Raw genomic sequence first — 14,001 nt, 5'->3', positions numbered from 1 at the left:
CTTTTCTTACTTCCCATGTGAGCAAGTTGGCTGTCATTTACAAAGAAAGCAATTACATTTCAAAAGTAACTTTTGGCAAAAAAATACTGCTTATCTGGAGGACAGATTAAAGATAAATCTAACTATCATTATCACTTCAAAAACCAAGTAGGGCATTAGACATACAAATGTGCTCTAGTTAATTATTAAATGCTATAGTAAAAAAATATGAGGTATTCAATCAAAACACCCTGTTTAGCATAGCGTGGATTCCTCGTATAATAAACAGTGTTACCCTGAACACACATCTCAAGAAAGGCACTGCATTTAAAAAAAAAAAAAAAAAAAGCTTTTATTTCATAAAATATAAATAGTCCAAATAAAACTGAATATAGTGGTTTCCATTAAGCAATTACTCTTTATTGCTGCCTTAAAAAAACCAAACAAACCAGAAGTGACACAAGCCAGCCAACATTAGTTCAACTAAGCGACTGCATTCAACTTCATCATACTCAAGGACAAAACCTCAGTGGTATTCGTCATTACTTTCCAAATAGAATCCTTATTGCAGAAAGCTCTCCCAGTGTCATAAAAATATTATGTGGCATCTGTCTGCATATCATGTGCACCCATCCATAATACAAATACCATTTACTTTATACAAGCAACTTAGACATCTATTAAGAACATAACATATTTGAAAGCTACATGCTCAAACCTTATATGGTTGCTATAAAATGCTCCAGTAAACATATTATGCAGAATACTGTCTCTCTCTTTACAAAAAGTAACAGAATCACAGTAAAATAATTCTTGACAGTCAGAGTCCAGAGAAAAATAATCAACAGATACCAATACAGCTGTAATAAGTACATTGGTAGGTCTTCCCTGTAAAATGGACATGTTTTGCTTTGAGTATTAAACTTCATGCTTTTATAAAGGAAGATGAGACTCTGCTCAGGGACAACCCCCTCCTTCCCACTGTTGGTTGAGCTTTAAAAGTCCCTATCAAAAACACTCAGGGTTCACTTTTTAATACTCTTGATGCTGGGAGCTGGGATTTACTGGCAACTGGATGACTATGACCATTACAGCCAAGGAGTTAATAAATCTAAAGAAGGGAATTTACAATTCACTCGCTTAGATTTTTTTTCCTAAATAAAATGCAAAAGCTTAAAGTTCTACAAGTAATGATGAAGACTGCATCTGAAATTACAATTTTACCAGCACGCATGCAAAATAAGTACTTAGGCACTTATATAACACATTTCTCTAATGATCTCAATGTGTTAAGTATCATTATCCTCATTATATATGAGGAAGTTGAGGCAAACATAGTTTACATGACTTACCCAAGGTCACACAGTGAATCACAGTGGCTGAATGAAGGCATACTCAGTGAATCCAGCTCTCCTGCCTTCCACTCCCATGCCCTATTTGCTAGACCACTGTGAGTTTTCTGCTATCGCCTTGTATAGGAGTAGGCACTACAGGGCAAATTGTTAGCTGTTATAAAGTGACTGTTCCACTGAATGGAGCTATGACAATTTACACCAGCTGAGAATCTGCCCCTCTGTGTATATGCAAACATGTTGCCCCCTGCTGGCCAGCTACAGCTTAACAAAGGTATTTCTATAGCTGACAAGTAGAGATCTTCCTTTAGCTCAAGTACTAGAATCTCATGGTTATGAAGCTAGATGACCTGTGTTCAAGCCCTGTCTCTGCAGCTGGGTTTCCACTACAAAGAAGTTACAACCATGTTCCCATAAGATTGTTGTGAAGATCAAAATCAACAAAGAAAAATCCTCATGCTTTCAAATTTTTTAATGTCAGCTAGAATATTTTCTGAAAACGTTGATTAAATATGGCCCAAAAAAGGCTTTTTTTTTTTTTGCGAATGTTCCTCTACCTGCCTAATTAAATCACATTACAGCAGAATATTGGAAATGTGGGTAGATTTTGACATTGGCTCATGCAGGAGGCAGTTTTAAAGGGCAGAAATAATAAAATGTTTAAAAAATTGCCATCATTTGAAAACTAGATGAGATTCTCTGTCAATGAAGCTTATGGAGAAAAAAAACACATCAACAGAGAATATTTTTGCTGCTAGCCTCCAAAAATCACAAAGGGATAATTTTCAGAAGTGAAAGAAAACTCTTGGATCTCATTAAAAACTTGTCCTTCTTCATTCCTCACCCAAATGCCCCTTTGGTCTATGAAAAATGTGCACTTATCCATCTGCTAGATGGAGTAACTGAAGAATGGACGGCTTGAGTAAGCAGCGCAAAGTGAATTAATCAGACAGGAGAAGCTGGCTCAGAGAGTTTAAATGACTTGGTAAAGATTCATATAAGAGGTTTAAACGCAGAGATAGGAACAGACCCATATCTTACTTGCTAAACCACAAAGCCTTTATAGAGATTACTTCAAATTTCTGTACCTAGGTTCCAATCCTATGGGGTCCCATTGAAGGCACTGAAGACACCTAACTGGAAATAAATAGGACTGCCTACACTATTAGTAACCAGACCAACATACAACTGTCTAAAATCTGTGTTCTAACATGTTTTTTGTCTGCATTGTGGGCAGGTCAGCAGTCACAGAATCATGTTAGCAAACTCATCATGACGTAGTGCAGTGGTTCTCAAACTTTTGTACTGGTGACCCCTTTCACACAGCAAGCCTATGAGTGCGACCCCCCCTTATAAATTAAAAACACATTTTTATATTTAACACTATTATCAATGCTGGAGACAAAGCAGAGTTTGGGGGTGGAGGCTGACAGCTTGAAACCCCCATGTAATAAATAACCTTGCGACCCCCTAAGGTGTCACGACCCCCAGTCTGAGAACCCCTGAGGTAGTGGCTTGAGCCCACAATGACTTCAGAGAGGCTCCACACAGGTACAAAGGCCATCTGCACAGATCTGGTCAGGATTGAGCACCTTTAGATGCGTGAGCCTGAGAACTAGCCAGGCTGATTAATGAGTTCAGCTGGATTGCGGTCGGAACACCTGATTGGCTGAAGAGAGCCGGTAGGCCTGCTTTCAGCTCAGCAGCAGGTCACGGGTTGCTCAATGCTAGGCCTGCTGCTGTGTTCTCTCAGGATCCAGACTTGTTCCAGCTCACATCCCCTTCCTTGGTCCTGACTCCACCTCTGACTCTTGGCTCTGGTTCCCGACTCCTGATTCTGGCTCTGGTTCTTGGCTCCTGACTTTGACTCCAACCCTTGGCCCCCAGTTACAGTTCCTGTTCCCATAGTCCAGTTTTAACCAGTGAGCCAGGCTGCCAGCACCTGGACCCCTGAGAAATCTCTCTGCAGGATTGGAGCCATCGTGTGTATGGTGATTCTCTAACATGGTTCTGTAACAGCTATATTGTCCTGTCTACAGTTCAAACCATGCCAGATAACCACAATGGGCACATAGACAGTATCCTGAAAGTTCATATGACAAAAAGCACTTCACACTGTATAAACTGTGGAAGGAATTTGAAAGGTTTTAATAATTAATATGGGCATTTTTATTAATAAAGTGTCCTTTCCCTTTACCCAAGCATTTGGGATTCAGCATCAACAAGTTAAAAATAAATTACAGTAAATAGCCAATATGTAGTATTCCCCTCACTTATACTGCATTTGTGTATAAAAGAACCACACATTTTAATTAATGAAGAAATGTACACATGAATGTAGCAATAAGTGTTACAATCAGTCTGACATTTCATATCTTTATAATGATCTTGGGAACACCACATTCTGGCAAATGAACAACATATAAACTTTGCAGACTGAAACATGAAGAGATATGGGAAAAGTAATCTGAATTTTAAAATATATATTTTATTATGGCACAAATATTTTAATATTAAATAAATGTACAGTCTTTCTGTATTACAATCTGAGCTCTCAAGATAAAATAATCCATCCTGAAAACAGATTCAGTTTTGATTAATATAGCAATAATATTTCTTTTCCCTTCTATAACACCTTTCATCAGAGATTTTCCAAGTATTTTACAATAATTATGGAAATTCAATCTCCCTCACACCTCCCACCCCCGAGTGACGTAACTAAGCACCCTTATCCCCATTTACAAATGGATAAACAAGAGGCACCAAGAGATAAAGTGACTTAGCTAAGAGTATATGTGATGGGACCAATCCTGCATTCAATACTCAGGCAAAACTCAGGCCATTTATGGGCATTTTGCCTCAGTAAGGATGATATTTCAAGGAGTCTGAAATGTAGGAAAGTTTAAGGGGAAAAATATGGCAGCTCATAATGACAAAGTAGGCAAGAACCAATACTTTGGAAGCTGGTCTCCAATCGCTACAAAAACACCTGTAAATACCAATTTAAGGACAGATCCTGCAGTCACTAATCAGGCAAATGTAATTGCTCAATAGGAATTTTACACTAAGGATTGCAGGATCAGACCCTTAGCTGTTTATCTTTTATTACAATTTAGTAATGTCCAGTTTTTAGGGGAAGTGGACACAATCTGCCATGTAACTATGTCCATGGAATGCTGAACAAACTACAAAGACACCTTTTCTTGGAGAAAACCAAGAAAGCAAAAATTAGCACCTTCCTTGGAGTTCAATTTGATTCCATGTCTTCATCCACTAACTCAACTAGTGGAGCATGTCTGTTGGCCTGAGAGCCTTCTTGGTAATTAACCTTCTTTATTATTCCTGCCTTTGGAGCCCTTATGGTATGCTGCATAGAAACAAGTGCATAGATAAATCAATAGAATATTTTAAAAAATTCTCTCTTGTTTTAATAACAATTCCATCTTAGTACAATCAACCATATAAATACTGAGCAGAGGTGAGATTAGATCAAATCAACATTTACCACTTCTTTTGACACATTTCATTCTTCTAAAATGTTATTTTTATTCTTGAAAGAACCTCATTTTCAAGTTACTTTGGTCTTTCCTCTTCAATATTTAACTGGAGAGGAAAACAAAACACTATTTGGGGTTACATTTTGAAGCACAGATATTTCCATCTTGTTTTACTTCATTATTCCTTCTTAAAAATAAATTAGACACCTGTTAAAATAACTCAGTTTTAGTTCAACAATGTTAACCATTTAACAGGTCAGTAGGACTGCTGATGCATTTAATATATTTTTGTTTGGTGGACAGGAAGTGTTTTTATTTAACAGATCTTAGGCTAAATTAAGATGTGATTACCAACTGCTTACACACCAAGTCCAAATTTGGCTCATATGATTATTATATCACGTTCATTTTCCATTGTACCTTTTGTTGCCCTGATAGTTTCTACATAGGATTAGTCTAATAATCAAAACAATAACAAATAATTTCTTATATCTTAGCAAGGATTCATTTAAATTAACGTGTTTATTTTTGCAATTTAACCTTTTTATTTTAAATAGTAGCACAAATATTTAGGAACTACTCAGGGAAATTATGAATGAAAGACACGAAGAGCCACATATGTAACATGGATACCAATGTTACAACCACCCAGTGATGCACAATTACCAAAATAAATTTTAATAATTTTAAATTTGAATTAATTTTCTCAGTATGCAGGATTTTACACAATGTTATCAAAATTTATAAAATATTTCAAACACTAGCTTAAATCTGTTACATTATTTAGTTCACTCCCATACACTGCACTGTCAAAATAAATCCAAACCCAACCAGCTCAAACTACAGAAACTGGGATAGTGCCAGCAATTTTAGCCAATGCCAAGCAATGTAACAAAACATGATAGAACATCCCACATACTGCTACATTACATTTCATGTTGACTCTTACAAAGAATCTTTAGTCTACTCTCTGTAACGCTTTATGTAAACAATAATCAACAGGATTACACACAAGAAAACGCTGGGTATATATTTAGAGAGAGAATCACTGCTTGCTGAATTTCAGCATAAAGCAACAGCAGATAGTAATATCATGTGTTTAAATCACGGTGAGAGAAAGTAAAGTAAAACATCCAGATTATGAAAGACGGTTTCGTATTGAAAATAATGGATAATTTATTTCTGAGGCATTTAAAGAGCTAACAAAATGAGCATTTACAAAAATTACCGATAAAAATTATACATCAAATATTCTTTGATAATAATGTACCAGTAAACATAATTCTCTGAAATCCAGTCAGATAACGTATTAGTTTTGCAAGATTTCAAGTGGTGTTGATGATGAAACAAGACTGAATTGTACAATATCCCAATAAACCCAACCCTAGATTCATTTCAGTATCACTGGAGTTTGTTTTTTTCTTCCCAGTAATTAAACCCTTTTAATGTCACTCACCTCCATTTTCATAGCTATCATAACCATTAGAGGGTCTCCAGCTTGCACCTTGTCCCCTGCTTTCACAAATACCTACAAATTCAAAGCAAGCAAGGATTGAAAAATCATGTATGTCCATATAATCAAAATCACTTGGGCAGGATTTCTACCTGGACATCTGGCTAGCAAAAGAGGTGAAAGTTTCCTTCAGAGAAAAGCTAAAGGAGAGCTGAATAATAAAGGCATCTTCTGGACTTGGGGATTGGTCCTGCTTTGAACAGGGGGTTGGACTAGATGACCTCCTGAGGTCCCTGCCAACCCTGATATTCTATGACTAATCCTTTTCAGTAGGCTTATCTGCCATGAGGGAATAGATCAGCAAGCCTCTATGGTTTCAGCTCTAGAGACATGTGGCTGAAAACCAATTAAAAGGAAGAAATTTAATTAAAAATGGCAAGTTTAGCCAAATGCTTAGAATTTTTAAAGGGCTCTTCCCGTGTTCTGCAGAAACAAGACCAGGAAGTCTGGAAACCATCTGTACAGGTGAACAAACTGAGGGATTTTCTCCAACTGGAAGGAGCCAGGGCAGCCTCAAGATTGACATGCTTCCCCTGCCGCAGAACCTATTAGAACCTGGCTATGTAGGAGACGTTCAAAAAGGTTTCCTTTTCCCTCCCCATCCCACATTTGTAACAATCACCTTTTCAATTGTCCCAGTCATAGGTGCTATAGCACCTCCTTGAGTTCCTGTTGCACTCACTCCAGATAAGTATTTAGGTACTGGAAGCCCAATTTGTGCACTGCCTTTCTACAGAAAATTAAATAAACCAAGATTGAGTTAATGTCATAACACATTACAATTGGTACAAACCTTGTTTTATATTTATAGTGACAGAAGTGAATACATTTGTTACTAAGTAATTAAGTAGTTTGTTTATTAATGTGGATTTCACATGACATTTATCACAAAGTCATTTAATTTCCTTTAATCATTTTTACTGGAAAAAAACGGACCACCTTTACCATGGAAGCTGGGACATTTCTTCTTCAGAAGTACTACTGCTAATGCAATGCAGAGAATGCCAAGGTAAGCTGTCATGTTAATCTGAATTTATTTTTCAAGGCTAAATTGGAGTTCTCCTCCTCCAGCTCCATCTTGATTACTTTTATTTTTCATTATTTTATTTTAAAAATGAAGTACATTAAAAAAATAAAAATATCATAACTCTTCCTCATGCATACTTTTCAGCAGTAAATTATAACCAGGGTTCTAGGGAACAAGTTAAAGTATTTTTTTCCAAATATTATTTGCATCTCTTTTGATTTGGTAATTGCAATTAATTTACTCAGTTGTAGATTATTAGTTACCAACTTCTAATTATAGTTCTAAATCTAGCAAGGATCTGAAGATTATGGGCTGCTATAAAAATTGAAATAGTGATACATCTCACCCCCCTAAATTTAAGATTACTCGTCTAAGTCCACTACACTCCATTTCACAATCCTGCTTACCCCCCCTCAGCCGAGATTTTAAATCTCAGCTGATGAAAAAGAAACTTTACCAGTGAGAAGAGGCAAATAGTGTTGTCCAAAATGACCAGCTTAGATTTACAAACACTCCCGTTTACTATACATCTCAGGTAAGTCAAATCTCCGTCATTAGAAATGTCTCCAGAAACATGGAAAGCTTCATCTTTTATCTGAAATACAGTTGTTACTGTTAAAAGATGTTATAAGCACAGAGCCTAACTGTAATTTTGTAACCAGTCAGTGGCACAATTACCTTAATGGGTTACAAGCAACATAGTTCAATTTGTGTCCATAAATGAGTTTTTCTCCCATTCTCAGTTTGTACATCTACTGACTAGGTATCAGTGCATTGTGGGAAATGGGTGAAGCTATCTCATAGTGTTTCAGCAATGGAAAATGCCCAGGGCTTCAGTACTCAGGGCTAAGAAGAAAGAATGGCCAAACTGATTATACAGGCAGGATAAGGGGGTCCTGTCTGTATTGTATGACCCAGTAAGCCTAAATGCTATGCTGTAGTCATACAAAGGAGCATTTACAGTCATAGCAAATATCTAAACCATGTTGCTGATGATTGAATAGAACACTGCATTCTCTCTTTAGAATAGTATTTCCAGGACAAAAATCATTGTTATAAATGGACATGCTAGTAACCATTTGCATTAAAGTATTAACATACATATTTAAATGTCCTAAGTCACTCCAGTCTGAGGTGGATAATATTCAGTTATATTCTACCATGTAGTTTTCCCTCCCATGTTTTGTTTTGATTTTTAAGGGTTTTCCTCACAGTAAGTGCAGATTAATTTCTTCAGTATCTCTAGAGAACCTAAGCGCTCACGACCCTATTATCTCCCAGGTGACATAAAAGGACAAGACTTGCTTAACAGCGTATGGTTAATTTCTTGAACAAAAAGTTTAACAAGAAATTGCTAGAAAGAAATCCTAGTTTATGAAGAATGATTTATAGGCTGAATGAACTACCCTTGGGAAGGGATACAAGTTACTCTCCATAGTAAGTACCACTTGTTGTCGTTCTCCCCCTCCCGCCCACACTGATGGGTGGCTCTGCCAAAGTTAGATAAGCAAGATGACAAAAAGGAAGGTTGCACTTGAAGGAGGAATACTGACAATGGAGGCTCTGAGGAGAACTTCTGGATTAGGGAAAGTGTCATAGACAAAACTTCCAAACAAAGTTAAGGAAGGACTGTAGAATCAGACTCTAAAATTGGATTATTTATGCCTAGAAGTCCTTGGTCATTACTGACAATCCAGCCAAGGTTGATAGTAACCCAAATTAGTGACCATACGATGGCTGTTTGATATTCCACGTGAGTAAGATGATGGTCTCAGTCCAATTCCAAATGCACAGGTGTCCAGATTAAATAAACCTCCATTCCTACAGGAAATAAGTACCAGCACTGTTGGGAATCGCAGCAGAGAGGTTAGTGATTGTTTCATTCGCCACAGCCTGTTCAATCTGGTGCCCTTCCTCTTCCTAAGTGATCCTTCCACAACAGGATTGAGACAACGTGGAGAATCTTACAGTACTTCTAGCATGCTATCCCTGTTCTGTACATAGAGGATTTAACTTTTCAGAGATGCTAATCCTGTACTTTTCCAGAATGTTAAAGATGAAAAATTGTATACATGAAAATATTTCTTGGTTAACAACAGTTTCTCTCAGTCTTGTTCTTATGTTAATTGCATTAAAATTAACTTCTTGAGCCAAGAGATCACACTTGTTCAAGGCCTAGATGTGCAGAGATATTGGAAATGGACGTAAAAATGAACATTGACTGTTCTCTTTGCATAGGTTTTACTTTCTTTAAATCCTTCTCCACCTTGGACTCAGCAATTTGCTGTTCTAATATTAGGTTGTAAATTATTCAAGGAACTTGGTTGAGCTGCATCCCCCCCCCCCCACACACACACACATATTAAACCAGCCTTGGGTGAAACTCAAGGAGTTCACCACTAAAATTGAAAAAAAAAAAAAAACAATGTTCTGCTGCTGATAAAGCACGACCCCCCTCCCCCAGGAATGTCCCTAAGAAGAGTTATAATCCTCAAGGTTGTAAAGTAGACACACCCAGCACTGGGAAATTAGGGAGGAAACAGAAAGAGACTCAATACATGGTAAGATAAGCTCTAACCAGAGTTTTTATGCTGACCACCTGCATAAACAGAGAAGGTCACAACTAAGTTACAATTTGGGCATGAAAGATACAAATGTAAAAAACTTGGGCAGCAAGGAGGACACCTAGGTGCCAGTATGTAATTGGTTAAAATTTCTGTTATTTAGGAGTGTGGGATAATGTGATAGGATTAGTACATTTGAAGGAGGTAGCTAGATTTATCTATATAATGTATACGAAAAACAATGCTCTTTGGGAACCGTTTCCGGACTGCAGTTCAACATCAAGCTGCCGGAACTCTGATCTCACTGTATAACCATGACATGTAGAGGCATTGCCAGGAACCCCCAGATGAATGGATCCTAACTGGCCATCGGGTGAAATAGATGTTTAGAGCACAACTGTGTAAAGCTCTTTCACTGGGAAAAGGTTCCACACACCCGTAAAGCCCTGAGCCCCATGGGCAGGGGCAGGTACTCAAACTGACCTGGTTTCTTTCTGAGCCCTGTGGGTAAGGATAAGTACCTTACACCCTGAGCTCTTGGAAGGTAAAGGGTGGGATGCCTAAATTGACCAGGTCATGCCTCGAGCCATCGGTAGGGTATAGGTGGTGTGCCCTAAAGTGAGCAGGTAACAATGTGAACTCTTCCTGATTATGAGGGGTGGTGGTGAGGGAGGGGTGAAATGTTGGCATTTCAAAATGCTCAACAATGATAAGAGTGTCATCACGTGGATTCTTAAAATGTGTGGTCTTGAGATACAGAATCCACAAAATAACCCTTGTATGCACCCTAAAGCAAGGTTGACCAAGTGGCTACCCCACTATATATAATTATGAATCTGAAGACTATGTCATACAGCATACGCAAAAGAGAGCCAAATTAAGTTTGCACAAGCAACCTTAATAATGGCATTTTCTAGCTTTTGAGTGCTTTGTAACCTTAATAAAGTTCTTTAACATGATTTTTGTGTGTTAATTTCCTAGGTTTTTAAACAAGCAAACTGAAAAAACAGCAATTCCATCACATGGTGGCATAGTGACACCTACGTGGGTCATCAGCAAGTTTGGAACCTTTAGCTCAATTGCACAGACCTCTGCCACTTGAGCTAACACAGAACTGATAGCAATAGTAGGTTGTCATCCTTTACGTGGGCCAGCCCTTGACAGGGAGGAGACACACGCAATTTGACAGTGTGTTTCACAGATATTTGGTGGCAGCTCAGGAATCTTGGATTACATTCCAGAGTCTAGAGATGATTTTGCTCTAGTGAGCACTGACTCTTCTGCCCTCTCCCAGCACTCAGGACATCTTCTGCCCCATTTTCTCTAATCTGTCCTTGTCCCAGTTCCTTAACCCCAGCTCCTCATCCTAGTTCTATTCTCCTTGCCAACCCTGTCCCAGTCTCCACTTATCATGCTTCTCATCGCAGCCCGTCTCCTTCGCTGAATGTCCTTCTCTGGACTCCCTGTCCTAGTCTCCTCTCCTCCAACCTTTTTTGTCCAGCCATTCCGAGTTCCTCTCTGCCCCTCATCAAATCTGTCTCTCTCCTGCACCCTTCCAGTCTCACCCACTCATGTTTTCCACCCCAACTGATTTGATTCCCAGTCCCAATCTCTCCGCCACGCTCCTCATCCAATCTCAGTGTCCACTCCCCAGATCCTTGTCCCAATCTCTTTTCACAGCCAGTCCCAGCTTCAAAGATCATAAAGCCAGAAAGGACCATAGTGGTTATCTAGTCTGACCTCCCTGAATTAATTTCTATTTGAACTAGAGCATATTTTTTTAGAAAAACATCCAATCTTGATTTTAAAATGCCCAGTAATGGAGAATGCATCACAACCCTTGGTAGCTTGTTCCAATGGTTAATTACCCTCGCTGTTAAAAATTTGAGTCTTATTTCTAGTCTGAATTTGCCTAGCTTCAAATTCCACCCATTGGATCTCGTTATAGATTTGTGTGATAGACTGAAGAGCCCTGTGACTGTGATCAAATCCCCCTTAATCTTCTCTTTGATAAAGTGAATAGAGTGAGCTCCTCCTTGAGCCTTTTGCTGAGGCATATTTTCCAAACCTTTATTTATTTGCATGGCTCCTCTCTCCCCGTGTCCCAGCTTTTCATCAGAACTGTCTCCGCTCCCCTCTATCTTCCTTCCTCCTACCGGTTCTCAGTCCAAGTTTCCTTGCCCAGCCAGTCCCAGTCTCCCTCTCAGCCCCTCCTCTGATTTAAGCATACACCTACTGGCTCGTAGTACGCACTCCCCATTTCCCTTCCTTGCTCCTAGTCTCAGTCTCCTTCCTCAGCCAATCCCAGTCACTCTCCCACACCAACTCCCAGTTTCCCTCTCCCATCCCACCAGTCTCCAGTCCCAGTCTTCCCCCACCCCACAACACCAGGTTCCTTGTCCCATTTTCTCTCCACCAGTTCAGCTCTTACCCCCTGTGAATGAATTCAAATGAGGCAGCTTCCTCCCCCACACTGATTGGGCCCAGCAGAGGAGGTCACCGAAAGCACAGGACAGACAGGTTCCTTGCTTTCCATTCAGATGCCTGGACCTACCATTGCAGGGAAAATGCTACTCAGCCTTAAACAGAAACTTCAGGGAATTTAGTTGCTAAACGTAAGAAGTCTCTACTGAGCACGTGAAATCTGTGGTTTTTCAAAGGCTTATAATATGGCCAAATTTGTTTGGATTTTTGTTGGGATGGCAAAAGGTACATTCCTGACATAGCCTGTCCCTCTGCCACATATCAAGTCCCTGCTCCAAAGCATGGGGGAGCTAGAGTATTCAAAGATAAGACCAACAGACACCGTATTTTCCCTTAGCCTTGTCCTCAGAAATGACAATCATTTTGGCTGAAACTTAAAAAAAATAATAATAATAAAAAAAAAATCAGCATGAGGCAGACACCCGACATGGAAAATTTCAGACCAAACATATAAGATTGGCACAGTTATAAGCAACTGAAAAAAGGATCTTGTAATAAAAAGTGTTGGACAACATTAATAATAGGTGATGCAATCAGCCTATATCTAATAAGAAACATACAAGTAACAGAGGGGTAGCCGTGTTAGTCTGTGTCCACAAAAACAATCAGGAATCCGGTGGTACCTTAAAGACTAACAGATTTATTTGGGCACATGTATCTGAAGAAGTGGGGTTTTTACCCACGAAAGCTTATGCCCAAATAAATCTTAGTCTTTAAGGTGCCAAGAAACATACAGTAAATTAACTTTATTCATCATTATGATGAGATCAGTTACTAAAGAGTATGAGAAAATAGAACTTTACCTGCATGTTATATGAACCGTCATGATTGTAATTTATAATTATGTCCACATCTGTTTAATAAAATATTAAAAAAACAAGATTTATTTGACTTAGAGAAAAATTAAACTTAAAAACAGAGTTCAGAGTATCTTTTTCAACATAAATATAAATGTCCAAATGAGAAGGCCAACAAAAACAGTTAGACTAGCTCAGCAAACCTCATAGAAGGTTGTTCTGACATTTAGGGCAAAATTTTCAAAGCTGGGTGCCTAACCCTAGGTTCCTAAATCCGTATTTAGATACCTGAATAAACTGACTAGAGTTTCAAAGGTGCTGACCATCCATAACCCAGTGAAGTCAATGGGAGTTGCAGGTGCTTAAGTCCTATGAAAATTCGATCCTTTATTGAGGTGTCTAAATATGGATTTAGAATCCTAAATTTAGGGACACTTTTTTAAAAAAGTGGCCAGTGTCTCCAGGAATCTGAGTGTGGAATTAACCATTATCTTTAAAAATGCTGACTGGAGCATGTGATCTTTGTGGGTTTCCCCCCCCCAATCAATCTTAAATAAACTTTTTCCTACATATGTTTGCTCTTCCCTCTTCCAAATCTTTACAACTTTGTGTGTGTGCATGTTGAAATAACATGGTCTCAAACACGTTACCCCAGCTAGTCACTTACTGTTTTCACCATCTAGGAGAGTCAGGTTTCTGGTGTAGGATATATTTATTCTTCTGCCGCTGCTGGATGCAAACGGTGAGAATTTATCTAAAAGACCAAATACACAAACAGTTGATGCTGC

The 14,001-nt window shown here is 38.6% G+C and overlaps 1 protein-coding gene across 1 annotated transcript in view; it reads right to left on the bottom strand.

The window, feature by feature from the left end:
- Window positions 1-3,799: 3,799 nt before the first annotated feature.
- MCCC1 (methylcrotonyl-CoA carboxylase subunit 1) overlaps window positions 3,800-14,001 on the bottom strand; it is a 28,075-nt gene continuing 17,873 nt past the window's right edge. Inside the window, exons 14-19 of the mRNA XM_005285987.5 lie at window positions 13,881-13,967; window positions 13,220-13,269; window positions 7,826-7,963; window positions 6,964-7,071; window positions 6,285-6,356; window positions 3,800-4,698 (exon numbers count right to left, since the gene is read on the bottom strand). Of these exons, the coding sequence (XP_005286044.2) occupies window positions 4,579-4,698; window positions 6,285-6,356; window positions 6,964-7,071; window positions 7,826-7,963; window positions 13,220-13,269; window positions 13,881-13,967 (575 nt within the window). The 3' untranslated portion in view covers window positions 3,800-4,578. The remainder of the gene's footprint in view (window positions 4,699-6,284; window positions 6,357-6,963; window positions 7,072-7,825; window positions 7,964-13,219; window positions 13,270-13,880; window positions 13,968-14,001) is intronic.

This window comes from Chrysemys picta, chromosome 9 (genome assembly GCF_011386835.1).
Source record: "Chrysemys picta bellii isolate R12L10 chromosome 9, ASM1138683v2, whole genome shotgun sequence".
NCBI lineage: Eukaryota > Metazoa > Chordata > Testudines > Emydidae > Chrysemys > Chrysemys picta.
This window is presented reverse-complemented; position numbering and strand designations above follow the sequence as displayed.